General features: G+C 37.3%; 2 protein-coding genes across 4 annotated transcripts in view; both read right to left on the bottom strand.

Annotated features, from left to right (window-relative positions):
- Positions 1-442: 442 nt before the first annotated feature.
- EAPP (E2F associated phosphoprotein) lies at positions 443-5,576 on the bottom strand. 2 transcript variants are annotated; one of them, XM_071426912.1, is made up of 6 exons: positions 5,405-5,566; positions 4,747-4,928; positions 4,029-4,118; positions 3,553-3,676; positions 2,546-2,665; positions 443-1,059 (listed from the first exon to the last, which is right to left on the bottom strand). In XM_071426912.1, exons 1-6 carry the CDS (start codon positions 5,476-5,478, stop codon positions 798-800), a joined length of 852 nt encoding a protein of 283 aa, XP_071283013.1. In that variant the 5' UTR covers positions 5,479-5,566; the 3' UTR covers positions 443-797. The 2 variants fall into 2 exon arrangements, with proteins under 2 accessions (XP_071283013.1, XP_071283014.1); XM_071426913.1 differs by lacking the exon at positions 4,029-4,118 and having other exon boundaries at positions 5,405-5,576.
- A 189-nt stretch (positions 5,577-5,765) lies between these two features.
- Positions 5,766-26,879, bottom strand: part of SNX6 (sorting nexin 6) — a 29,670-nt gene continuing 8,556 nt past the window's right edge. For both annotated transcript variants that reach the window (XM_071426911.1, XM_071426910.1), the window contains exons 5-14: positions 26,106-26,227; positions 24,015-24,138; positions 22,695-22,790; positions 21,315-21,420; positions 18,804-18,879; positions 17,510-17,549; positions 16,288-16,374; positions 15,228-15,387; positions 14,116-14,201; positions 5,766-7,586 (exon numbers count right to left, since the gene is read on the bottom strand). In XM_071426911.1, coding sequence (XP_071283012.1) covers positions 7,533-7,586; positions 14,116-14,201; positions 15,228-15,387; positions 16,288-16,374; positions 17,510-17,549; positions 18,804-18,879; positions 21,315-21,420; positions 22,695-22,790; positions 24,015-24,138; positions 26,106-26,227 — 951 coding nt within the window. In that variant the 3' untranslated portion in view covers positions 5,766-7,532. The remainder of the gene's footprint in view (positions 7,587-14,115; positions 14,202-15,227; positions 15,388-16,287; positions 16,375-17,509; positions 17,550-18,803; positions 18,880-21,314; positions 21,421-22,694; positions 22,791-24,014; positions 24,139-26,105; positions 26,228-26,879) is intronic.

Here is a 26,879-nt window from a genome sequence, read left to right as displayed (position 1 = left end):
CCAGAAGTCCTTTCCCTGATCCAGTGTGAGGTACCTCCCACAGGAGACAGTACTCCACTAACTTCTCTAACATGAATCCATCCCACAGGCAACACTTCTTCCAAAACTGTTCCTTTGTGGGTCATTTTTCCAGAGTGCAGTCCTTCAGGAGCAGCCTGCTCCAACATGGGCCTGCCACGGGGTCACAAGTTTTATCCGAACACCTGCTTTAGTGTGGGCTCCTCTTGCTGTGGGTCCTGCAGGACCAAATTTTCCTCCCCACTGGGGGAGGAGGTGGAGAGGAGTGAGCAAGCAGTTGTGTGGCCTAGTTGCCAGCCAGGGTAAAACCATAACACAGACCATGTGTGCAAATCTACCAAGAACAACAGCCTAATGACATCAAACATTCTGACTGAATGTTGTTTATCCCTTGCTAGAAAATAACCAATGCAGCTATGGAAAATCAGTTACTATAAAGTGTTTATTCCAAGAAGCCATTCTAATACACACTCAGATGATGAATGATAGTAGTATATATACAGGGAATGACCATAATATACAGATCTACATGGTATTTACAAAATATTTAATCCCCAATGATACCACCTCCCGATGGTGGGAATGAATATTGGTCTCATATACACACAGTTAACTGTATGCCTTGTATAAACGTTGCAAAAAGTCCAACCATTATAAAGTTCTCAGATGAAAATGCACATTTTTAAGACCACATTTTCAAAAAGGCGAGTATGCCTGCATTTCTAACACTTCCCATGCTCTTAACAACAGCACAGGATTTTTCCCCCTGCATTTCCACATTAGGAGTGGCTGGCCAGAACATTGAAGAAGTGAAAAACTTCATCTTTATCCATTACTGCTACTTCAGTTGAGCATTCAGTACATAATACTGGATGATATATTTCCTCTTCTTCTTGATTTGATTGTATAGAGTCAATTTCTTTGCTGTGCTTCCTTTTCTTACTTCTCTTTACCTTCTTTCTGTATTTCAGTATTTCCTCTTTGTTAACAACGCAGTTCATCACAAACATTGCTCTGTACTGTGTTTTGTAAGATTCATGTCTATGGAGAAGGGGAGAAAATGCAAGTCATACCATTCATACAACACTGCTTCCAAAAAATCTGTTACCATCACTGGGTATGGGATTAAAGATAGGAAATAACATGCCAAAGGGCTGAAAGCCAAGTAAGCAGGAATTTCATAAACAGAAGTCACAGCTACAAAAATAATAAAAACATAGAATTGCAGCCATCTGTTGTTTTTTAAGGCATTTTTTAAAATACTGTCTGTTGCTGAAAGAAGCACCCTGGAGTACAATGGTACTGGTATTGCAGAATTATGCATTGCTACATATACCTCATAATAGTAAAGGATCAGGAAGCTGTGAGTGTAAATGACTCATCTGCTGGCAGTGACATCCTACAATGTCATGCAAGTCTGAAATTCCTTATTTATAAGTAATATCATTGACATATCACACTAGAAGCAGCATGTCTATAATAAAACATAAAATTTCAGCTGTCATCAGTCTTAACAACTGTATATCTGGAGTATGTAGCAAAATTCAGTACTGTAGTTCAATTTAACACAATGTCCCTCAGGCTACAATTTTACAGCAGCCTGAATGAATACAACAGTGGCTGCAAAAGTCCAATCTGGAATTCTGCTGGCTTATTGCTTGTATGACACTGTGCTGAGCTATTGCAGTGGATTAAACCCAGGAAAGACCAGTCTGACAATAAAAATACAGTTAGCTTAGCAAATTGAAATACTTAACTACAGAAAAAGGTCAAGGAGTACCGGAGCCAGCAAAGCCAAAACAGAGAAAAACAGCAGCCAGTACTTAGATTTCAGGCTGCTGTGGAATTTCATCCTCTATCACCAAAAATACTCAGTAAATGACAGGTATTTTATTCCTCATTTCAGATTTCTTTCTACTTTACTCCCACTTCTAGAGTCCTTTTCCTTAGCACAGGTCAGCAGCACTAACTAGGCCTACAATGCAGTCAGATACTGGATAGTAGCAAACCATACTGTGGACTCTCGCCTAAATACCTTCCTGGCATTTTTAAATGTAACTGCACTCAAAACCTAACTGCTGAGACTCAAACCAAGCAAGAATACACTATCTTTATTTTGCTTAATCCTCCTTTAAAAAGACATTTTTAGACAAAAATGACCTAGAATAGTTTTATGCCTCCAAACATCAAGCCAAAATATATATTAGATAGGTATCTCTAAAATCCCCAATCTTCCTGAAATGCCTGTTGAGTCTCCACAATTATTATTTTTTTAAAAAATTTACCTACTCCACTACGCTAACGTTCTACCCTATTCTTCCCCATCTCCACACTGCAGGTTAAACTGATCATCACTCTTACAAACCAGCATGTAAATCTGACTCACATCTACCTGCCTTCTCATTATTAGGGCTATCTTGTGAGACAGAGTTGATAAAAATCCATAGATCAAACTGAATATGCTAACAATACTACTGACTGAGAAAAAGGAATTACAAAAAGACCCCTTATTGTTCACTGTTATTACCTCTGGCAGTCCAGGCATAGTGTTATCATGCAGGCAGGGCAGTTCAGAACAGCATCACTGTTTGGAACAGCTGCAGGTTTTGCCTGCCTCTGCTGTGGTGCTCTTCTCTGGTTCCGGTACCTACCAATTCGAGAGAGGAGGAAGCAGAGACAACAAGTGAAATTACATGCCCTTGCTGTTGGTCATAATAACAAGGTTCAATGTCAAACCTCTCTTTGCATTAAAAGAAGAGGTTTGACATTGAAGAGGTTCAATGTCAAACCTCTCTTTGCATTAAAATTCACCAATTAATACTTGGCTCATTCTGGACACCTTTTGCATTAAGTCATCATAAATGAGAAGGTGAAGGGAAAACACATACCAGTATCTTTTGATTTACAGAGTATTTTCATTTGGTGAGACAAATACATCTAGCATGAGAATTTGTGCCTAACAGCCCTCTCCTCTGACGAAGCAGGTATCTCAAGTACCATCTCTGCAGGCAACATTCATTATCTTAATCAATAAATTTAGGTGGAAAATTTTACTTCTTTTGCAACAATCATTTTTCTACTTCAACCTTCAAGAAACCCTCATTAAAGTACCTTTGTATTGTTCCTGTTTTCTCTGCACATTTTGTGGCTTACTAAGTTTAAAGTTTTCCAAAACCAGAAATTCACTATTTATCAGGAACAAATATTAATCAGCAATCAAATTATCTTGCAACAGTTTAATTCATAGCATGGTTGTTTAGATGAGATCTACAGACAAAACTGGCTTAGAGAATTTTGAAATCTTGATTTTAAAAATTTTAAAGTTTTGTGTCATTTTGAAGACTCAAGTTCTATTACATACACCCAAAACATTTTACAGGCTTTTAAGTTTCTTATGCTTTAAGTTGATATATAAAAAATAGTTTCATATAATGTATTTGACAGCATTGGCATTTTCTCTACATTTACCATTTTCATTTAAAATTTTCAGTTGATGTTAAGTATCTTACAATTCAAATATTTATGGTTGCTTACCCTCTCCTCTGTGAGTCTACCCACTCTTGGTCTCTACTGTCTTCTTCTGGGTCATACAGCAGCTCATCATTGGAGAGAATCCGACGTTGCTGATGTTTTCTGTTTTTCCGGACATCCTGTGTATCTGGAAAAAAATGTGCAAGAACATATTCCATCCATCAGACACAAATTATCAAAATATACAATATACAATATCCAATTTTCAATTTCCATCCTTGCAATAAATCTAAACTGAAACTTACATGCCCGGCTCATCTCTCCTCCAAGTGCATGACCCCAAAGCATTACATTGGGATACATCATAAAATTGCAGGAGCTATGCCGAGATGATATAGGCTGATAATTCCCTTCAAAAATGCTGCCTTCAAAAACAGCCTCTTGACCCCCCCCCCCCCCCGCCTCCCCAGAGGATTTTACAGGATCTGAGAGAGTAAGTGGCAGTATAAAGATGCCCTCCCCTTGCCTCTGTCATTTACCTATTTTATCTTCATCCTCTGAATCAGAATCAAAGTAAATGTCATCATAGTATTTTGAAGTGCTGGCAGATCCAGTACTTGAGGAAGTACCTACAGGTGAAATTAGAAGTGGTAAGGACACCCTGCTAAAAGGACAGCAAGTATATAGCCCACAACAAACCTTTACTTTCAAGTTACTCTGTTCAGAGTGCTTGGTTCTACCTGGGTGTGTTAAGTAACAGCTCTCCCAGGTTATTCCCACACCCATATCATTCACATCACTTGTGTTACTTCATTCACAGGTATTCTCAGAGCAAAGCTACTCCCTTCTCCCTCGAAGATGAACCTCAGGTACCATTTGAAGGACAGTTTCTCCCAACACTCCCTTTAGACACAGAGGACACCACCATCATTCTGTAGGGCCTGTCTGTGCCCTACAGAATACACAAGACATTTTTAGTCATGTGAAAGAAATACAGGTGTGGCACATTGTTTCACGAACTTTGATTACAATAAAATTCACTAAAAAAGTCCTCCAAAATTTCAGGGCCACAGAAGTTCAAAAACTGCCAAGCAGTCACAGCCACTCTGCATCACAATTCCTATTCTGTGCTGTAAGGATGTGGTGATGTAAATACCGCTACATATTCTTAACTATACAACCAAAACCTAAAGATTATCTGGCCACTAACACATAATTCAATATTTCATATGCAAGCAGATGTTAAGCTTGATTTACCCATTTCAGGTGATTTCCATTTGCCTTCCATAGTCTTCATGGTGGTGTTTAGTTCTGCTTCCATCTCCTTTTGGAACTCATCGTCGCTGGAAGACTCACTCTCGCCAGTCAGGCACTCCCGTATCAGCTTCCGCTTCTGGTCAGGAGTGCCGTGCAGGAGCACGTCCACTTCATCCTCTGAGCTACAAACATCCAAGTGGTACACACCTCATTATTACAAATAGGCTAAAACGTGGACATAGTCACTTGGGGAATGAACATTTAATTGTGTGGGTGCACGGGAGAGCCCTTACTCCTATGCTTATGGGCAATGTACATATTAAAACACTTTATTAGCTTAGGAGTATTAAAACTCTGGTTTAAACGCAAAGGAGCTTCAGCCGACTGCGTGCGGCCTGCCACAACGCCCCGGCAGCTCTCGCTCCGCGCAGGGAGCTGTGCAGTCAGAAATATAAATACGCCGTTTTCACGGAAATCGCCGCGGCTGATGGAGCGAGGCCGAGGCCGATCCTCTTGCACTCTGCGGGCAGCCCGGGCTCGCTGCCCACGGCCTGGCACCGCCAGCGTCACTGCGCGCCCGGGCCAGCACAAGCCAGGCGGGGAGCGGGGCCCGCCGCCGCCGGCCCGAGCCCACCCCCCGGCCGGCAGCTCCAGGCACCTGCTGAGCGCTCGCTCCTCGTCGCTGGGCTCCTCCACCACGTACGGATCATCCTCCTCCCGCAGGCGGCTCATGGCGCCACCGCTGAGCTCGCCCGCTGCCGCAGCCAGGCCCGGCCCCGCCCCTTCCGGGCGGCCGGCATCTTCCGGCGGCCGAGCCCCGCCCCGCCCCGCCCCGCCGGGGAAAGGCGCCCCCGCCGCTAAGGCCCGGCCCAGAGCGGGGGAGCCCCGCAGCGAGGAGCGGGCAGGCGGGCGCTTTCCCTTTCTCCGCGGAGTTGCGGGTCCTCGGGTCACGTTTTAAGCACTCTTTTCCAGAGCTACCGAGCCAGAGTTAGAGCTTTAAGAGACACACCCAATACCAAGAGGCTTGGAAAAAATTTAATGAGCTAGTAACACTCAACAGCGAGGACTAATCTAAAAACTGTTCCCACATCCTACTTAAAATATTTACAATATTGTTAACTATATATACATTGTCATCGTTGTCCCTTGTAGTCTATTTATAGATGAGTTCCTTAGGAATTATACCTGTTATATCTAGAAGATGAACAGCACAGTATTGGTGTAGTAGGCATTGCTGGGAATACTCTCTGTACTGGCTAAGTTGCCAAGACCCACTGGACACTGGGCATCGAAGCCTGGAGGTGATGGGTACATGAATCAAAGCACAATGCAAACTTCTCTGCCTTTGCAATGTTTTGATGTGCAAGGCAGCAGGGTAAGTATACAACACTGTGCAATTTACCCTATCTGAGAAAAACAAACCACACGCCTCTGTGTGGCAGTACAGGGCATCTGTAATCAGACACTGACTTACACTGATCTGCATTTTCAACCATACCATTCACCCAAACTTTGCTGCTCCACTGAAGGCCTGCAAACAGCATATATTGCTTATAAAGCAGAAATCCCACTGTGAAGAGTGATTCCTCAAGTGACATTTTATGACATCGTGAAATCACACAACATAGCAGCACCTCTTGGAAAAGGGTCATAGTTCAACGAAGGGAGACCAATCAAGACAACTAACAATACTGGATTCATAGCTCTAAGTCTTAAGTCCAGTTAGCAGAATGAGATCCTCTTAACACACTCCTTTATAGGGGATACCTTCACTTTTTTCCTGAAGCAAAACATTTTATCTGTATGACAGTGGGGCAGTATTACTTTTCACTGATTTTTTATGCACCTTCTGAACTCCCTTCTGCTACTTTATTTCCCCTTTCTCAGAAGAAACCCAGGAAGTTCTCTCAAATGTATTTCTGCCAAAGAAATTGCAGAGTCAGCCACCAAGCTCAAAACAATTTAAGTACAACACTGGGTAGGAAAGTCACAGACAAACAGATAAAACCTGAGAATGCAAGTGAAAAGTACTGGGCGAGTAGTGTCAGACCAATCCAATACTTAATGGTTTTTACACGATGAATAGAGAAAAAAACCAAATTAATCTAATTTACTAGAAAATACTAAGCTTATATATGATACAGTGTCTGCATCATTTTAGAAAAATCACTGATTTCATGGTTTATTTTACAATAATTGGATTAGTCTACAAGTTAAGGCAAACATACTAATGCATCTGCTTTTCTTTTTAAATCATAGTTATAAAGGTTACACAAAGTTCTCCAAAATTTCTAAGAAATGTTCACAATTGAAAAAAAGATAAGTTTTTTGATATAAGTACATGGAAAAAAAACTAAGACAGTGTATACAATGCCATTATAGTAACAATATTCAAATATCTAATGGTAATATTTAGGCCATTTGAACAATGTGCTTCAAATGGTGATCTTCAGAAATTACTTACAAAGGTAAATAAGATTGCAGCCGTATCATAGTATTCATAACATGAACATTATTATATTGGCTATTTTCACAAAACCCGAGCATTTGGTTTCTGAACAATGAAAGCGTATAATGATTAAATAAACATGAATATGTATGTATACAAGTATGCTGTTCATATAGTCTGGAGCTACTTTCACATGTTTAATTCTTTTGAAAGAAGAAGCTTGCTTATGTGCACTTTGTCAAATGTTTTCTCCAGGGAATTGTAAATGCCTATTTAAAGTCATGAAAACAAAATCCAGAGGAGGGCAGCCCTTGTTAGTGGGAGGACAGACCGTAGCTTATGTGTCACCATTTAACACTGCCAGGCAGCTCTGCAGAAGCTGTAAGTTACCCTGTAAAAATAAAGAAAAATATCACCACATTTGTCTTCTTTCTTTTAAGCTTGTGACAGAACAATGTTTTTTAAATAGCAATGACACAACTAAAGAAGAATAGACAGGTTTTGAACTTATGGAAAAATATGTGTAACTTTTGTATTGAAAGTTTTTTTGAATGTAGGAATATAGTGCCATGGAAATAAAGAGAGCCAATCTGAGATTCAAAAATAAGCACTTAATACCCTTTCATATTTCTTCCTAGAGGTCTAGTCTGGCCACAAAAACTATTCATTGCAGAGCATTCTCTCAGCAATGAAATTCACAGTTGCAAAGTTTAAAATATTTTATATAGCAGGGCCATTGCTCTGTCTCTAGAATGAGATCCCCTAAATCTAAGTATTCATGTGTTACTGAATACTGTGTTCATCAGCAAATATTAAACAATTCACAGCACTCGGGATCTCCTCACTTATAGCGGCCATTTGAGTTGACAGCTTTGTTCAAGGAGGAGGCCCCGTTAGAAAGACAGCAGACTGACTGACATGCTCAGCCAGGTGATTTAGCCATCGAGTTTAGCCATTACAGCCGGAGCTACAGAAGTGATTATCAGAACATTAACTCAACTCTAAGCCAAGCTCTGGCCGCCTTTCCAAACACAGTTTTTAATCTTATTTAAAGCATTCTGGCTCTACCATAAAAATATACAGACTGGTTTTCAGGTATCTGAACGAATTTAGAGAACTGACACTGTTGTGAATTAAGCAAATGTGATTGATAAGCCAGAATTTACTTTGCAGGAAAAAAACACCACCAAAACAACTCAGTATTCATATGTTCATTCATGTATGCTTACATCACTTTAAACTACTAGCTATTCACTATGAAATACCTGTACTACATTTGTTCCCAAATCTGAAATCTCCATGTAAGAAAAAAATGTCAGGCTGTTGACAGTGTTAAGAGTAATTCCTATCAGGTTCAGATAAAATGCAGGAACAAAGCACTCTGCCCAGTTATGAACATGGAAGAAACTGCTGACTTCTAAAACAATTTTTGGATCAAAAAAGAAACGTATAAAAAATTCAGACACACAAAAGCATGTATCTGTGATTACCATGCCTTTCATAAACAGTCCACAGAAGTCCTTAAGAATTTGTAAATACTCCTTCAGTTAAAAGTGCTCCAATGACTTGTGATAGATAAGCAGGACATTCATCCCTCAGCCCCAAAAGCTAAAATCATAATTCTATGCCCCCTTCAGGTTCTTAAAATCCAGATTAAGCAATTAACTGATTTAAAGGCTTAAAAACAGATTCCCAGTTATGCCTACTAAATCCTTCTCAGTCTTATCTAGAAGGCAGCAATACCAGTTACAGCTTCAACAGCTTTTTTGTCTCTTTATGTCTAGACTGGCAGAGGACAGTGACAAGGTATTTTTCAGAAGGCTTGTAATTTGGTGACATGAATAAGTTCTATATATGCAAGGTACATGAGGACTTGGCGGCCCATCTTTGTGGTGTACAGGATTCATAAATTTAAGGTCTCTGCTACTGAAAAGCTGATTCTTGACCATAACGATCTAATGAATTTAAAGGAATACTTCAATCTGAAGTCTTCACTCTTCAAATGGAATTCAATTTGAAGTACACTTATGGACTGCACACATTACCTGTAACTAAAGTGTGACAATAACCTTTTGGCCTTCTTATTACAGAAGCATGAAGCATATTTGTAATTTACAGACCATTATGTAGCACTCTAAAAAAAAAAGTTACCAGAACATCTGTGCTGGGCTGGGGTAGAATTAATTTTCTTCTCAGTGGCTAATATGGGGATATATTTTGGATTTGTGCTGAAAATTATGTTGATAACATACAGATGACATAATCATTGCCAAGCAGCTCTGACTCTGCCTTTCCTGCTTCTTGTACTGGCACACTAGAGAAGTGGCTGGGGGTGCACAGGAGATGGGAAGGGACACAGCTAGGACAGCTGACCCCAAGTGACCAAAGGGATATTCCAGACCATATGACATCATGCTTAGTATATCATGTGGGGGAAATAAGAAGGAAGAGGGGGGCATTCAGACTGTTGTCTTCTCAAGTCACTGTCACACATAATGGGGCCCTGCTCTCCTGGAGATGGATGAACATCTGCCTGCCCATGGGAAGCAGTGAATCAAGTCCTTGCTTAGCTTTGCTTGTGTGCATGGCTTTTGCTTTCCCTGTTAAACTGTCTTTAACTCAACCCACCAGTTTTCTCACTTTTCTAAGTTTCAGTTGCCAGCTGAGGTTAAACCATCACAACATCCTTTACACCTCAGTCATTTCCAGACTAAGCCAGCCAGTCTACTCAAATTTTCCAAATAGGCACATAATTCATTGTCATTAGATCAAATTTACAAAGTTCACAAGAACCACCTTATTTAAATTATAATAAATCAAGGACAATAGAAACTGTGAACCATTACTCCTTGTGGCTGCAGTATATGACATACTTGACTTACATCACCACAGCTTGAGAAAGTCCCCAATACATTCAGATTCAGAAAAGTGTTTCTTGCCAGCTCACACTCCTAAGCTGTAGATATTAAAATTATTGGCAGAACCACAGTGACACAAACATCCTTTTCAGGAAAGAAAGAATTACTGACAAAACATTTCAGCAAATCCCTTAGCACTGCATTTTGCTTACTTCCTTCTTCTATCGGTTCCAAACAGACATCTGTTGCTAGTACACAAGAAATTCTTTTTCCAAAAAACACAGAGAGGCAAGAGTGTATATGTAAGTATTTGTGGAAAATAAATGTTTCAGTTTATTTATATGAAGGAAGTGGCTGTCTTACTCAGTTACAATTCAATGTAGAAAGACTCCAAATGTACAGCCAAGGCTATGAATGCTATATGATTGTAACTGTAGCAGTTTCACCAGCTATCAAACCTCCCTTCCTGAACACAAAGTCCAGCACAGGAATACCTCAAAATCCAACCATTTAAAATGCTGAACAGTACACCAAATGCAGCTTTTGCACCAAAATGGCCAAACACTGACTCAGGTCTTACATTAGCTACAGCTGCATTAAGTCATGAAGAAACCCAGAACTAGCAAAACAGAAGCTAAGCACTGCCTAGGGGGGGTTATCAGCCAGAATGGCCATAGAAAAAGAAATATCAGTATGTTTAGAGTAGGTCACTGACCAATGATAATCTAAAGCTTCAGTTTGGCAGCTATTCTAAATAGATCTAGGGTACATGCTGCTGCTAAGAAAGCAGCTCTCTTTTATTACCAGACCCTCCCAGAAAAAACTGTGTGTTTTGTTACAAGGGATGTTGTGAAACAAGACAAAGTAAAGCTTAGGAAAACCCAGAGCAACCTTCAGTGCCTTCTTACTATGCAGCTGCACAAATAACTGTGCCAACATAAGGGAAAGGAAGAATCATGCATCATCATCCTTCCTGGCAGCAGTCTGCCCTTTCATCATCTTAAAGCAAACCCAACCCACAGATTTTTAGCTTTTTCAAAAGTCTTGAGTTGTAATTCAAAAGGAGAAGAGGATATTAACAATACTTCCAAGAAGTATGTTATAGGGAAGTAGTATGAACATAACTGGGCAGATAGGGTTTACTTAGAATTTGTATGTACAGTGTTCCTGATTTACTGAGTTTATTTCCCTATGGCTCTCGAGTCTTCTAGAGCTACAGGCAGGTATAGCTCACAAAATGCAAGCTGTGCCTCAGAACCTTCTCTCAATTCTTTGGTCACTCTTGACTTCTTCTGTGCAGCAACCTCTGTATTTTAGGATTTGTGTTTTTCTTTCCACACAGAGCAAGTAATTTTAAATGGCAAGTCAAGCAGCAGCCTTCATTGTGTCCAAACTCCTCCAGAAGAGCCTCTCAGGTGAGTTCAACACACAACTGCTACATCATATTTCAGCTCTATGTTTTTTGTGTGAGGCAGCTCCAAGTCCAGAAGATACACAGCTAGACTGATTCAGAAACAGATGCATCTGCATGGCATCTAGTCTGGAGACACTCACTACTGAAAAAGACAACCCATAATAGAAGACTTCTAGCAAAAGGCTGCAGCAGTATATCCATTGTCCCCAGACCTCTTCCCTACTTAGCATTTTTGCTGGAAGCAAGCACGTAGGTACACTTGGGTAATAGTTCATGTTGCCAAGTTTGTCAGCACTGTGCTCCACACTCGATTGACCAAGCAATTGCCATTTTGTTGCTACTAAAACTTCACATGTCTGCCTCCAGGAAGTGCAAAAGCACAGAGACAGACTGCCAGCATCAGGCAAAGTATTTTGCCAAAAACCTAGAAGCAGGGGGCTTTTGATCTGACGTAATTAATTGACTGCCTACATGAAAAACACGGCTTTCTTTTCCACTAGTCTCCAAGAGGAATTAGTTGTCTAGAAACAGCCCAGCTTAGCCCAGTCAAAACCAGGGCTACCTAGTCCTTGAAATGGAAGTATTGCTCATGATCTGCATTTCAGTCATATTCTTCTAGCACTGCTCTTCCCACATCAGGGCACAATACTACATCAAAAAAAAAAAAAAAACCACAACCCAACAAACAAGTCTTTTAATATCTTATTTTCTTCTTTTAGGGAACTAACCTAGAAAGTGTGCATCAAACCATTTCATCCTTCAATACTCTGTATAGACTAATAAAAATCTATCCATAAGGCTCTCTTCAAATACCTTGGTTACTGCATTAATAAGAAGATTCCCCATTATATAATGTTGAAAAATACAACCCACTGTACTTGTAAATTTTGTAATAATCAAACCCAGAATTCATAGAAAGAAAAACACTGCAACCAAACTGATCCATCTGTAGCTTAGCTTGTTTTTAAATATGAAAGGGTGGCATTGAAAAAGAGATTTTTCAAACCTAGTGAGAAATGAAATCTCTTTCATTCAACTAGTTACAGTATTTGTTAATGTTTCAAGACTTATCATTCTTAGTCAAAATGACCTTTTATTATTGTAAAACTTTAAAGATTAAAAACTGTCTGGTGAATGGTGTGCTCCATGATGAAGTAGGTGAAAAGGGTCAGCAAAAAAAATTCATCTTTAAAGGTAGAACTACAATTCAGAGGTTCTATATCCAGCTTCATGGACTCCTTGTTAATAAATTTAATAAGACAAGGTAAGTCACAGAGAGACTATTCAAAGAAATTAGTGTTAAACACAAGCTGTGGCAACAAACTAAAGCTAAAAATCTTCAAGAACTTCCAGGTACTGAGGACACAGGAAACATGTATCAAGTTGAAAGCTACACAATTTAAGCATCTTCCCCCTGTATTCCACAGTTATTAGCTGTCAAAATTAAAGAGAATATTATTCCAACATAGTTAAAAGAAGTGATTCTTTAATAGAAGACAGAGACATCGTCTAAGCATTCCCCTTCAAGGCATGTGGAGACTTCAGCAAGAGTCAGTTACAAGAGATGATGAAGAGTCAATGACTGAAGCAGGACAGAAGCATTCCCTTACTAAAGCACAATATGGCAAATCAATAAAAATTGTTCAAGTAAGATTGCTAGGACTATTTAAAGTAAGGACTGTTCATCTGAAAAAAAGAGTCATGTGTTCCATACATTACTGATTGCTTTACCAGCAATACATAAATATCTCATTAAGCTGAACTTACACCTACAAAGATCTTTAAAAAAAAAGTTTCCCAAACAACCCTTATTACTGCACATGGGTTATACAAGCAATGGGTTTAGCAGAAGGAAGAATGACAACATCAACACTACTGAAAAGAAAGCAAAGCAGCAATACACCTCTTAACAAGTCCTTTCAACAGATATATTCTGAGTTAATTCACAGCTTCCTAACCAATGCAGTTTCAGATTTGAAGAGAAATGATAAAGAACTGATTTTTAAAAGAAAGCTGCCTCCAGCTTTAAGACTGTTCAAGTAAGAGACTGTTGTAGTCATCCATGAAACCAAATACATTGTGAAATTTAAGGACAGTACAGGCCTCCTAAAGTTCTTTTCCCACAAAAATTTATGTTCCTGAAAGGGCTATCTGCAACATGCCTCTTTTGTTAATGGTTTAGAGTTTAAAGGCAAAAAGGTTCAAAACCCATACTTCATCATACCAGACAGGTCAGTGTGATCTCATGCTTAATATCCTATACATCAAGTCCCAAAATCTGGCTAACAGGAGAAACCACTTCCTTTCTCATAGTGAAATGGAGAGATTAAGTTTTAAAAATAGGTAAGGTTTCAAATTCTGCAGATGTAAATATCAAACAGTCAAATAAACACAAAACTGAAGGCAAAATTCTCTTCCAGGATATGAGTTTTCTCTGAAGGCACCTCAAGCATACCAATCTCTCAGAGACACTTCACCTAGACTTAATTTTCTCTTTATTAAAGAAATTTAATCTTTCTGGACAAAACTTAAAATTCTCCTTCTTGAATGTGAAATGTGTATCATACAACAACTGAAGCCATTTTGGTTAATCAAGCATATAATATTCAAAATCACTTGAAATATAGGCCAAAAAGGATCACAGTTACCTTAGCATGCTTTAATTCCAGTTCTGCTAGTTCCACCAGATTTTTTCTGAACGCTGCAACTCTTCTTGTCTTAAAGTCTATCAGTTCTATAGAAAATAAAAATGGACTCATTAACAGTATCCCTGCTAGTGACCTCAGCTATTAACAGACATTCCTTCAGGATGGAAGAGGTAAAGGGGGAGAGGAGGGAAAAAGAAAAACCTCACGTTTAATCTCAGCACATTCTGGGCTCAAAAATGCTGCCACTGAGTTGGAAGAAAGCAAACCATCACTGCAGCTCCTCACCTCTAGGTAAACTTTTATGGACACTAAGCTCTTTGGAAAAAAGACTGCCAAGTGGATGCTTTTAACACTTATTTCTCTTATTCCACTGCACTGTTCTTTCAACACTGATACTTGAAAGTCTTCAGGGAATATACTAAGCTAAAACTTCTGCATATACCATTGTGGCTAACAGGATCACTCATTCTCCACTGTCTCATTTACAGGAATCATTAACCAGATTTACAGGCTCAAACAACTCTTCAATGATAAAAAGAGGAGAGCATGGTGTTTAAACCTTGAACAGATCTGCCACAAATGATGACTCAGATACATACTAACTCACTGAAGTTTAACCTAAAAAAGACAGTAAGTTTCCAGAAGAAAAGTAGCATGTAAATAAGGTTCTTTTTCTCTATCAACTCTGTAATGCAGTGAAATCTCATTTCATTATTTCTCCCTTCTCTAATGTAGCATCGTATCTGTGACAGACTGGTGCCTTCACAGAAGAAAGCATAATTCCCCCCAAAAGGGGAATTTTAACAACACTAAAACATTTGTTTGCTGTTACTGCTAACAGTTATCATTTTGTATCCTAGCTTATGTATGTGGGAAAACAGCTTAACAAGTAATTTGCACCTAGACTTTGCTCTACCTATCAGAGCTGTAAGAAGCCAAAGAAAAATATAATTTGAACTTTCTAAAATAAATAAATAATAATTAAAAGATAATATCCCTGCTTAGGAAACAGTACAAAAATCTATTCTTATTAATTACATTAGTTCTCTCTAATACCATACTAAAATGTTAATTTTCAAGTAATAACATAGGATCAAGGCCCACCCAAATACCTTGTTTTGCTGATTCAGAAATTTTCTCAAATTTCTGACAGCATATTTGCTGAGTAGTTTCAGCTTGCAGCACATCTTTATTTTTTGCTCTTGCTTTATCCAATGCCTTATTAGCATTTTCATAATCCACTAGTGACCTAGATCTTCTATATAGGAGATCCTATTAAAAAAACAAAGGTTGTATGGAGTTTATAAGACTCTACCCAAGGATTTTATTATATTCCAAGTAATTTAAAAAACCAAATTAATTTTAGTCCTTGTTGCTGTATTTCAGGTCTTAGTAAATTATTTGCATTCACTTTACTTCATCCTCCAAGTCACAGGAATGTCCATACTAGATCAGATCCACAACATAATACTGTTTGGTCTCCTCTTGTCTGACAGAGGCTAGCAACAGATGGCATAGATCAAACTCCAAAAAGCCAAAGAAGGCAAACCATGGGAAGTTTCACAGCTTCTTAGATTAGAAACAAACTACATTTAGATTATGTATCTCAAATACACACAGAGCCCAAGAAGCAGTAGTAATATTTTTTGCGCAACAGTTTGTGATCTTGTAACTACAGATGTTTGTTTACTGTCAAATGCTTGCTCATTCTGTGATATTATTTAATCATCTCACATCAAACAATAGTAAGAATGAAATTTTCTGTAAGCACAGAATATCAAATTCAGCCCATGTGTTTTTGTATCAGCACTAGCAGATTATATGGAATATCCAATTTCAATATTTAAAAAAAGCAGAATTGCTTGCAATTACAAACACCAAACACACTGCAAACACGAGAACAGCCCTTTCAGTGTTTCTTGTTACTGCCTGATTTGGCCTTGACAAGTGGCTTACTCAGCTCCACACAGCCAGTCCCACATCAGCAACTACTTTGTTACTCCTTATATCCAACAGAAACAGGTTTTAAAGCTAAGGGAAAAACTGCAGGCTCCAGGAGGCAGCATTTTAATCTATCAATATTCTGAGTTGATAAGCCCATATCACTTTCTCTAATTTTTTTTTTTTTGCTAAAAACCCACAATTTCACTGAACAAAAACCCATGGATTCACCTTAGCAGCTTGAGATTCCCTAAGGTAATATTTCAGAAGATCAGAAAGCTTAAGATCTTCATCAGCAGATACTCGAGCCTCTATTTTCTGGAAAAACAAAACAAAACACCACCATAAAAAAAAAAAAAAAAAAAAAAAACAGTAACAAAAGGATCAGCTTAAAAACAAGTAGACTTTGGGTATTCATTTGTATGATACAAATTAAATGTACAATATGCAGTACACAACAGATGGTCTTTTTCAAAAACTAAGATCAGGTTTTAATGACAGGATACTTAAAGATGCAAAATGAGAAGCAGTATTAGGATTTTGTATTAAAATGTAAGGAATAAGCTACTCTACGAGAAGTAATTGACAACTGGCTTTTTATATTAAAAACTGGTTTTTTTTCCCAACAGCAATTATATTTACCATATGCTAGAAAAAATGTAGAGAAACAAACTTATATTAAGAGTTGCACAAGCAGTTTTATGTTGTTGAAATTAAAGGAAAAGAAATTTTTAAGGCACCTTTGCAGACTAATTGTGTAACTGCATGCGCTAAATGGTCTAAAAACCAATAAACTAATTTGCTTGCATTTGAAACAGATTAGAAATAGAGTCTGCAAGGGCATTTTTAAACCCTAATTTAAAAAAGATAATTTCTGAAACGCAACATTTTGAGTCAAAGCAAGTAATTCTGTCAATTTTCTTTAAAGTATGTGTTTATACAGATACAATTGTCAGTTTAAGAAATGCACACATTTTTCATTTAGAAGTCTTCCTGGTACATGGCATACATATTCTCTCTACCAAGCCAAATAAGTAAGGCAAAAGAGAAGATACATGAAAAACTGGTTACAAGCATAAGCAATATTACTTTTGAGTCAAATAATTGCAGAAACAGATCTTGGCTCCAGAAAAAAAGCAACATGACCACCATTTTTTTTGGATTAAGGATTCAATTTCTTCATTTCTTTTATCCATAACAAGTTCTGTGATTCCCAGTAACAAGTATGGAAGACCTCAATGCATTTTAGAGGAACAGAAGGGTATTACAGCAGACTGGCTAGAAATGTTTAGTAGACCGGAGAGTCCAAAGGTTCATTTTACAAAACACAACTGAAATCTTACACTTTCTCATTCCATACCACACTTTGCTTAAATGCTCCATCTAGAAGCACCCATATTAATTCACATATTAATTCCTTGTTGACACATGATGTCTGTTTCATAGTACATACCCTTGTTTTGTCAAATAACTCTGACACCTTCAGAAAAAACCTGTGCAAAGGAAACAGCTCATATTACAACATTGTTTTGAACAGTCTAATTTCTAGAACTCACACTATAGTCTGTGTCTGGCAATAAAGATTGCAAAGGCATTGTTTACAGTTATAATTCACAGAACTCAGAGAACATACTAGTTTCAAACTTCAAATGTGTGGGAACTGGGCAATGTAAGAAAGGCAAGGGAAAACAAAGCATAACAAATGGATATTTTTAAGTAAAGAATAATTGCTCAGCTCCTCAAGGATTCTTTATGCTTCTGTGAATTAAACCCCTAACACCAGCATGATGGTCAATGGTCTTACACTATTATCAAGTGTCCTTTACACAAATTTGAATGTACTTTTCTTCACTCAGTAAACACGACATATGTCCTACTTGGAATTCAGGGATGCTGAGCAACAGCGTGGCAACATCTCCACTGCAGGAGACAATACAGGGCTTCAGTCCTAGCGCAGACTGAATTACAGTCAAATGATATTTTGACAGAGGACAGATGTGATTTCTGACACACCCTAATGGACTACAACAAATATCAATACTATCATCAAAGTATCTGGTATATAAGCTATCACCACATCTGGAAGTGTATCACTGTAATTCAGGTATATTAGAAAGTTAACTTTCATGTCCTACCTGTTGTCACACTGACACCAACATCATACTAACTGTGTGTATGTTGACAAGCACTGACATCTTTAAGCTAGTAACTAAATTTTATTGTCAGATATACCAGACTTTAGGCAAATCACTGAAAGATTAAAGAACAAACATCTGTACATGGAGACACCCTTCTAAAGTTCTGGGGACCCGTGAAGATTCTTTTGTTTTCCTAAGGGCAGCAAACTTGCCAGAACAGCAGAACTATTTTTCAGGATGTTGGTATACTCAAAGAAAATCAATATACTGAGATCTGTGCTTGCTGCATATATCATAGAATTTGAAACATTTTTTTTAAATGGTGAAAGAATTGTGGGTTTTTTTCCTTATTTGATGAGGACTTTTCCATCTCAACTGTTCCAATTTTCTACAGATTTTAGAAATTGGCTTTTTTTAACAGACGAATATTAAAACAAAACTGTTAAATGCAACCTGCTAAAGCAATGAAATACTAGAGGAGAAAATGATTTAATGTCATACAGCTGTAATAACTTCTGGTTTTCTCCTAACAAGAGCTACCAATCTCACAGGCCACCATTAAGACTGCTACACAGCAAATTGCCCCATAGGTTATTAACAATATCTTACTTGCATATATCTGTGGAGTCCTGCGTTCCTAATGCATATAATGAAGAACCAATTCTATTATAGTCATCCGCCACATCTAGAAAAACAAACAAGCACTTGTTTTACTACCTCATTCCTTTTCTTTCTGAAAATTTTGAAATTCCTTTCTTCAAAAATAGGTATTTTTCTAAAAGGACATGCTTTAACACAGAAGTAGAAATAAAATTGCAATCTTATCACTTAATAGGAAGGATAACTTCACACAATAAAACAGTGGTTTCACCAAATTGTGCAATCTGTAATTTATCTAGGAGTATTTTATGCAATTAAAACCTGCTAGGTGAATTAATCATGCAATTTTTTTAGGTTTTATTTTAGTGGAAGATGCACAAACTTAATGGTTAAAGTCTGAATTTAAATTTTATTTTAAAACTATTTGGAAAAAAAAAATCACAGTTTAACAGTTACAAAGCCTGTGTGCTTGAGAACAGTTAATTGACTACAAAACCCAAACTACAAAAAATACAGCACTATATACACAATACATTTTCTAGCACATCCCTGTTTTTAGAAAACCCTTACCTCTTCAACAAGCAGTCAGTGGTTAAAGTAGCATTAGTGTTAAATCACTTTAAACAATAAATTAGAAGCAACATTTGTAAGAAGAGTGCATAATTTCACTAGTGAGGTATTGCTGTATAATATAAAAAACATAAAAAACAAATCTTTGCACACAGAGCTTTTTTAAAAAAGCTCTAAGCATTAACTCAATTGATGATGAAAACCAACAGTCACCAACAATGAACAAGAAAATACACTTTTTGTTATTTCTGAAGTTTATATGCCTTTAAGCAGAATTATTTTTTCCTAATAACACAACCTTAACAGATTGAGTGAGTCAGCTTTCACCTAATTCATTACTCCATACATTATCAATGCAGCTGGTTACAGTGAAGAATGGTATCAGGAAGCAATTAATCTCTCCTTCTATTCCTCCAATTTCAACATAAAAATTGATTTTCTGCTGGAAAGAACAAGTTGGTGTCTTTGCAAGACCTGCAGCTCTCTGCTGATCATGTTATCCATAAACTACAGATTGTCCATTTCCAAAACAGGTTCCCCAGGTCATTGCTCTACTCCTCTAGCCAGAACTTCAAAAGGTGCCATTTGTCCCAGTTCACAGTTTGGCAGAAGTTGTCAGTAAACATTTATGTGATTTGAGCCTGGAAACCAACGAAGCTTTGTCGTGAGTTTGATCAATCCTTTTCCATCAGATCCTCTACAACCTAATTTCAAAGGATTTTCTCACTTCTACAGCCAATGTTAAAGCCTTTCTCACTCTGTAAATAAATCTTGGCACTTCATTACCATGAATGAAGTTCAGTTCTCATTTTAAGAAAGCAACCAAAACGACCAGAACCCACTTCAGGTGAGAACTGAATGCAGATACAGGGCCTTTAGCTCATTGAGCCATATTTGACTCTTTCCAACTTCTAGCACAGATACTAAAACCTACAAAAGACTCAATGTTCATGCAACAGCAAGAGAAGCATCTGAAGAACTCAGGAAATTCTTGGTTTAACATCTCATCCAATATCTATTTTAGAGATCTCATCAATGGAGATTCATGAAAGGTTTGTGACCTGGTTTTGTATGTATATTACTGTAGACAGCAAAGACAGTATCTGTAAATCACACCCAAACTTCAAGGAATAGACAGAATCTAGAAGATTAATTTTGATTTATCTAGGCAGAAAAACTTAAAATCAAAGGCAACACAGGCCAATTTCTTCTGAGCTTCTCAAAGCACAGTAATCCTAAATCAAACACAATAGTCCTAAGCCAAAGATTTTTCATTTTCTCAAATAAATGAGCTGCACTTGAGAAGACTATCTAGAGCTTTCAGAGATCACAATGGTTAGCACTCAGCTCACAAAGACAAATCAACAGGCAAGTGGTAAATCTTGTCTCAGTAAGAAAAGGGATCCTGTAAACCAGACTACTCAATGCACACATTGCTGTCCCCACTCTAAATGGCTAAAAAATGGAGACCTAGTCTAGAACCAATGGGCCAAACAGGAGTTTGCTACAAGAAAAGGTAACTGTTAGCAAGGTAATGCAATGCCCAGTTTGCCAAGAGATTGCCCTCAATGGAATCAACCACATCCAATCCAGAACAACTGCACTAGGAGTAAAATCACCTGTACTGCCATATTACCCACCTCTACACCTAAATGACTAAGTCAGACTTCAAAAAAATATTAAAACTTAAAGTGTAATTCTTTTCAAGCAGACAGCATGAAAAATAAACATATCCTCATTGTTGCACCAGGCTCTTCTTACTCCATCTAGTCTACTGCAGCAAAGCCTAAACTTAGAAATTCAGACTGAACTTCTTTAGACTGGGAAGGCTACACTTGGAGAAATGAATTCACGTTTCACGTGCAAAAAGTAAACTAAAAATTACTTCTCCTCACTAACAACTTCTGTACACTTTAACTAGTACTATTTTCACCCTGAAAAAAAACTCACTTTTATGTGATCTTGTCATTTTATCAGATTTGGCAGAGGCATCTTTGACTCGGTTGTGATATTCTACAAGGAATGTTCTCTCATGTTCAAAGAAGTCATCCACGTCCTACAAAAAAAGGGAACAATTAATAAAACAGGATTTCACCCACTCTCCACAGAGCAATTGCAGAGTAAAGTTGCACATTTCACTGCTACTGTGACAGGAAATGCATCTGGTTTTCATTCTCTGGTTTTCATTCTCTAAAATATAAATGGTGATTTATACGAACCGATTTCTTCTCCACTCTTATATCATGACCTTAAGTTTTATTAAGAATTTAGTAAGAATTAAGAATTTGCAAGAAGTATCCTAAAGATCTATATAACTAAACATGAAGGAATAGCAAAGGATCACCAAGGGTGACAGACAAATAGAGTACATGTAATCTACTTACATGTAGAGAAGGAATGAAAGTCACCCAGCAGCACAGAGGCTGTGGTCTCAGACAAGATGATTTGAACTCCTAGCTCAGAACACTGATCTTAATGACAGACTTCTTACAATTTGGTAAACAAAGGTAAATGTTAATATTGTCTGTATTATAATTTGAGATAACTGGTTTACACTTTTTTTTAAAAACCCTCTAAAATAACACAGATGCTCAATACCATGGAATAGCCTACTACATGGGCTTTGAACAATATTATGAAACTGGAAGTTATTTGGACTTCATATTTTTCTCCAAGTCATAATTAATCCATGGTCATATCCACTTTCCAGCAGTTTCAAAAAAATTATTTTAAACCTAGACACTTAACTCTTGTAAAAATTGCTACCAAATGGAAGGTCACCACTAGAAAGAAAAGAGATTAAAAATCATTCTCTGCAGAATTTCTGCTTGCTATAAAAGTGCTCTTGTACCTTTTGTTAAAGTATAAATTAAATTGAATTTTCATTACTTTTTTTTCCTCAGTTATATTCTTTAATCTAGGAGATGGGAAAAATCATATAACCTACTGCTGCTCTTTGAAACAGCAGACAGATTCTAAAAGACTGGGAAAATTCACTCCATTAGTAATTTATGAACAGAAGCAGTTGTCAGACCTACTTCTCCTTTCCATTACATAAAATGGCAGGCCTGAACAAAAAAGAACCCCAACAAGATTATCAGTTGTCTATGTATAAAAAAAGGTGCTTAATTTCATAGAGTACTGAAAGGTCAAGAAAACTCTCAGTTAATTTGTATCCAGGCCACAAGTTCTCACCCATGGTCTGCCACTAATTTTTAAGTTAGATATCACTACAAAAATCTATTTTTGTACCTATGTAAATTCTGCTTTATTAAAAAAGGTGACAAATGTTAATGCATTTTAAATCTTGCTATGTGAAGCAGTAATCACCTTTACTCCTGAAACAATGACACCATCTGCTGATTTAACCATATTTTTGAAGAAGTCTTCAAGTTTCTCTTTCTTATTTTTCCCACGAACACTCAACTGAAAAACAAATTAATTTATGTTAATTCATTTTCTGGAGGCAATACAAGCTTTAAAAAAATTAAATAGAACTACATACCGCTACTAGCTATACTTAAAACAGTTCTACTGTTCTCTGTTTATTCTTATACTCTGCACTAATGGGGACAGGGCACCTTGCATACAGAATGAAGAAAACTTCATTTACTAGATTGTTTATCACCTGAAATACCATTCTAGGGGAAAAAAAAGGATAATAAAAAGAGATCAGCACCATTCTAGCACCTGCTGTACAGAGTGTACATTTCAGTTACCAATAACACGGTATTTATCATGCACAGTATAGCTGAGTTGATGTAACAATAGTTGAGTTAATACAACCATGTTTCACTCTCTGGTGAATGGCAGATCTTTGACTTCCAGAGGATCATGGTAGTTTAAGCCTCCTCACACTCTTCCTTGTCCATCTAACTACTCCCAGTTTAAGTAAACTGAGTGCCTGAACCTGTAAGCATTTTTACATCAGGCAACAGAGGAACCTCTGTGACACATTTTGAATTAAGTATGTACACAGTTGAGCCAGTCTGTGTAATAATTTCTTCCACTTAATGTTTATTCCTGCAATTCTAAAAAGTAACTGAAACTCTTTGCAGAATAGGAGCAAACACTGTCTCCAACACCAAAGAGTTATGAATCCAAAAATACTCTCCATTATCTCAATTCAGTATGTTACATGTGGATAGCCACACTAGTCCAATATTCAGGAAAAAATTAACCACGTTTTCACTCACATCATTAACATTATCAGAATATTTCATCAGAAATTCTCTCTAGTTTTGTTAGCAACAGAATTTACACCAAAGTTCCAAATCCTAAAAAATTAGTGTTCCATTTTGTTCCATCATTCTTCCTCACAGCAAATAAAAATAATTCAAAAAGTGGAAAAGTGTACAGTCAAGTAAAATCACCACCAAAAGCTCATCTTTTTAATCCAAAATATAGTGGATTTCCAGTAATCTTTTTGATGCTGAGGTTAAAGCATAGAGTACATTTGGTTCCCCAGGTGGCAGCAAATGAACTCCTACAGACTAAACGAATTTCTAACTTTTACAATACAAGTATGTCTGGCATGAAGGAATTGATGTAATTTGCTCCAGGAGGTAATTCCCTCTTAATCAGTTTTCCATCCCACCATAAAAGCACATCTTGATTTCTCTTGCCAGCGATTCAGTTTTCAATACTCACATCCTGATTATATTCCAAGAATACATGGAAATTTAAGTCCTTTCTCAAAATAGGATGTGCTGCCACGCGACACAAAAACACTTCATGCATTGCAACTGTCTTCTTGAATATTGCCAAATATTCACTAAAAACAAGAAACAAGACAGACATAAGAATTTCATATGAAGCAATTAAGTTTGAAATAAACCTAGTGAGCAGCTTTAAGAGATCCTCAGTAAGGGTACAAAATTACAAGCCGATATATTGGAGCTTATCACTCCAATGTTTGATATAGACATAAATAAATACTGCAATGTTAATACTAGGGAGAAATTTGAAGCCCAAACACATTACAGAGAGACTTTTAATGAAGAGTCAACAAATACACTCTAATTTTTATGGTTAGCTAACAGATACTGGTTTGCTGAAAGTGTAACCTCATTTCATTGTCCTTTCCCCAGCACCCCAAAATTCAAGAAACTAAGGTACAGACTACAGTCCCTCAGCACTGTGTACTGATGTGCAAATTCCTTCCTCCCCATCTCCATCCCCTTGCCCATTTGCACCCTCCTTACTTATTTATATGTTTATGTAGTTTTGTTAGCTGTTTAGACAATCTTTTATTTCATGTTAAAGCACCTAGCCTTTTTGAGCCAAAGCTTACATTGATGTCTCACTTCATAGTGGTTCTAAAAGTGAAATTAAGAGCTGCATTTGGTAGGTACAACAAAAAAACACATTTAAACATAACAATCACATAGTTGCCCAGCTCAGCCAACTCAACTTCAAAGCAATCACTCACTTGCAATTTAATTAAGAGGAAGGCACTCTTACCAATACAAGTTTGCTAGAATTCATTGCACTTTGCAAATTCAATGAGCAAGATGCAACTCATCTAAAAATGAGGAAAGGGTTCTTTTTCCCATTCTGAGGTCAAACAGTGAAATTATAATCAGTGCTTTTCCTTCCACTATGTGCAAGGAGGTTAAGATTTACATACCAGCAAACCAGCAGGGCCAGTGTTGGGAGATGTTTGATCTCAGTGAGAGTAGTAGTCATTCAGTGAAGACAAAAAAGGAGGATGCAGAGGATGGAGGTGGCAGTAGAAGAAACCCAAAGTTTTCTGTGTTATCCAACCCCTAACCAGACCACAAGAGAATCATGATCAGGGCCGCTGGAAAACCAGATTCTTTAAAATCTAGAGTGTTCTGCTAATTTCCAGTTTTCTGCATATGAAGTGTATATCTACTCTGCTATAAATTATGCTGTACATATCACTAATACAGAGCTTTTAAGACATTTGCTCACAGCAGCTGAAGTTCGGAGAGAAAGCAGCAGTTGTAAGAGTTCTATGTACTTTTCTTGCCAATTCACAGCTCTTGATAGAAGCAGTCTAGAAGCAGCGTAAATATACACTTGAAAACTGAAACCAATGACAGGAAAAAGATCAAAGAAGTGAATGCATGATAAAGAAAATGGACGAAGCAAGGAGAAACTTCACTGTGTAACTCAATATGGAACAAGAAGCTTCAGAGCAGTTATTTCAATATAAATTAAATTCATAGTAAGGGAAAATAGTATTTTCAGGAAGTATATTCTCCTTGTGCAAAAATTAAAAAAAAAAAAGTGTCCAAAAAGGAATTTTCTAGTAATCTTTGTATTTCTTGGGGAACAGAAGGTTGGCATCTATGTTTACAGTACCAACCACATGCACAACTCCCTACTCCCAATCACTGTGTGTATTACCCTAAAGTCTAATTATACTTATCAAATGTGGAATACCAGAACTAAAAAAGATAGAGGTTATTTCCTCCCTTTGCAGATGTTCTGTGAAGAACAGGATCTAAGTACTTTCCTTCTTATGAAAGAATGTTCAAGAACAAGCTAATTTATTTCCTGTTTCAGAAGATCTTCCATGAAATTATTTCTACAATTTTCCTAATGGCACTGATCATGATCACTAAGATTAACTTTGGTTATATAACAACTGGATTCTCAAGTCTGTGTTTCACAGAGAACCTTTACAGTGAGATTGGAAACATGGGACAGCAAACAGCATTAAAAGTTTTGGAAAATAAATAAATTAATAAAGTAGTAATCAAGTCTACATACGCTTCCAGTTCTTGTTTCATCTTGGTGAATTCTTCTTTAGTCATTGATCCTTCCCCTTCTCCAAGTTTCTGCAGTTTCTCCCTAGAGGCATCAAAGTCAGGCCTGGGTGGTGCTGGTGGAATCTGGAATTTAATCCAATTTTTTTTAAGTTCTCATTTTCTCAGTGAAACAACACCATTCACAGTACAGGAACTGTAGACTGCCTGCAGCTTTTTAATACATGTTTCTCTCTTTCATCATTCATTACAGCATTTCTGGATAAAGTCTCTTATTCATGAGTTACTCATGCTGCATTACTACACCAACTTCGGTCAAGTGTCCTTGAAGATTACTAAAGGATTAACTAATGGCTTCAGTTTAATTACAACAGAAGCCAAATAATACTTCATTTCCCGTGACAATGACTTAAAACTTGAAAAAAATATTTTTAATTGGTTTTGGTTTAACTTATTTGGTAAGGATTATTTCTCATTTAAAGAAAGAAGAAGAAAGAATTCCAGAATTGTTTTCAGACCATCCATTTCTAACTCCCAAAACTTTAAACCAGGAAAACCATTCCCTATTGTTTGCAGGCACTAGCTCTTTCTTGCAGCACTGCTGACATTAAAGAAAGACATATGTGTTGAAGTAACAAAGCCTCCAGTCAACAAGGCTCTAGGTTACTTTTGTAATACAGTATATTAACACTGAAAGAGAAAACATCAGAGTCAAACTAAACCTGAATTGGTGCCAGGAAAGGAACACAGAACCAAATATGTTTAAATTTTAATTTAC

This window comes from Agelaius tricolor, unplaced genomic scaffold (genome assembly GCF_023055355.1).
Source record: "Agelaius tricolor isolate 1412-34295 unplaced genomic scaffold, bAgeTri1.0.p SCAF_5, whole genome shotgun sequence".
NCBI lineage: Eukaryota > Metazoa > Chordata > Aves > Passeriformes > Icteridae > Agelaius > Agelaius tricolor.
The sequence above is the reverse complement of the archived record's forward strand: the minus strand, read 5'-3'. Positions and strand labels throughout refer to the sequence as shown.

Excerpts from the sequence above, each read along its gene's own strand:
- EAPP (XM_071426912.1), bottom strand. The coding sequence starts at position 5,478 with ATGAGCCGCCTGCGGGAGGAGGATGATCCGTACGTGGTGGAGGAGCCC. Across the intron at positions 4,929-5,404 it reads GAGGAGCGAGCGCTCAGCAG|CTCAGAGGATGAAGTGGACG; the intron begins GTGCCTGGAGCT and ends GGATGTTTGTAG. Across the intron at positions 1,060-2,545 it reads CTATGCCTGGACTGCCAGAG|ACATGAATCTTACAAAACAC; the intron begins GTAATAACAGTG and ends CCTTCTCCATAG.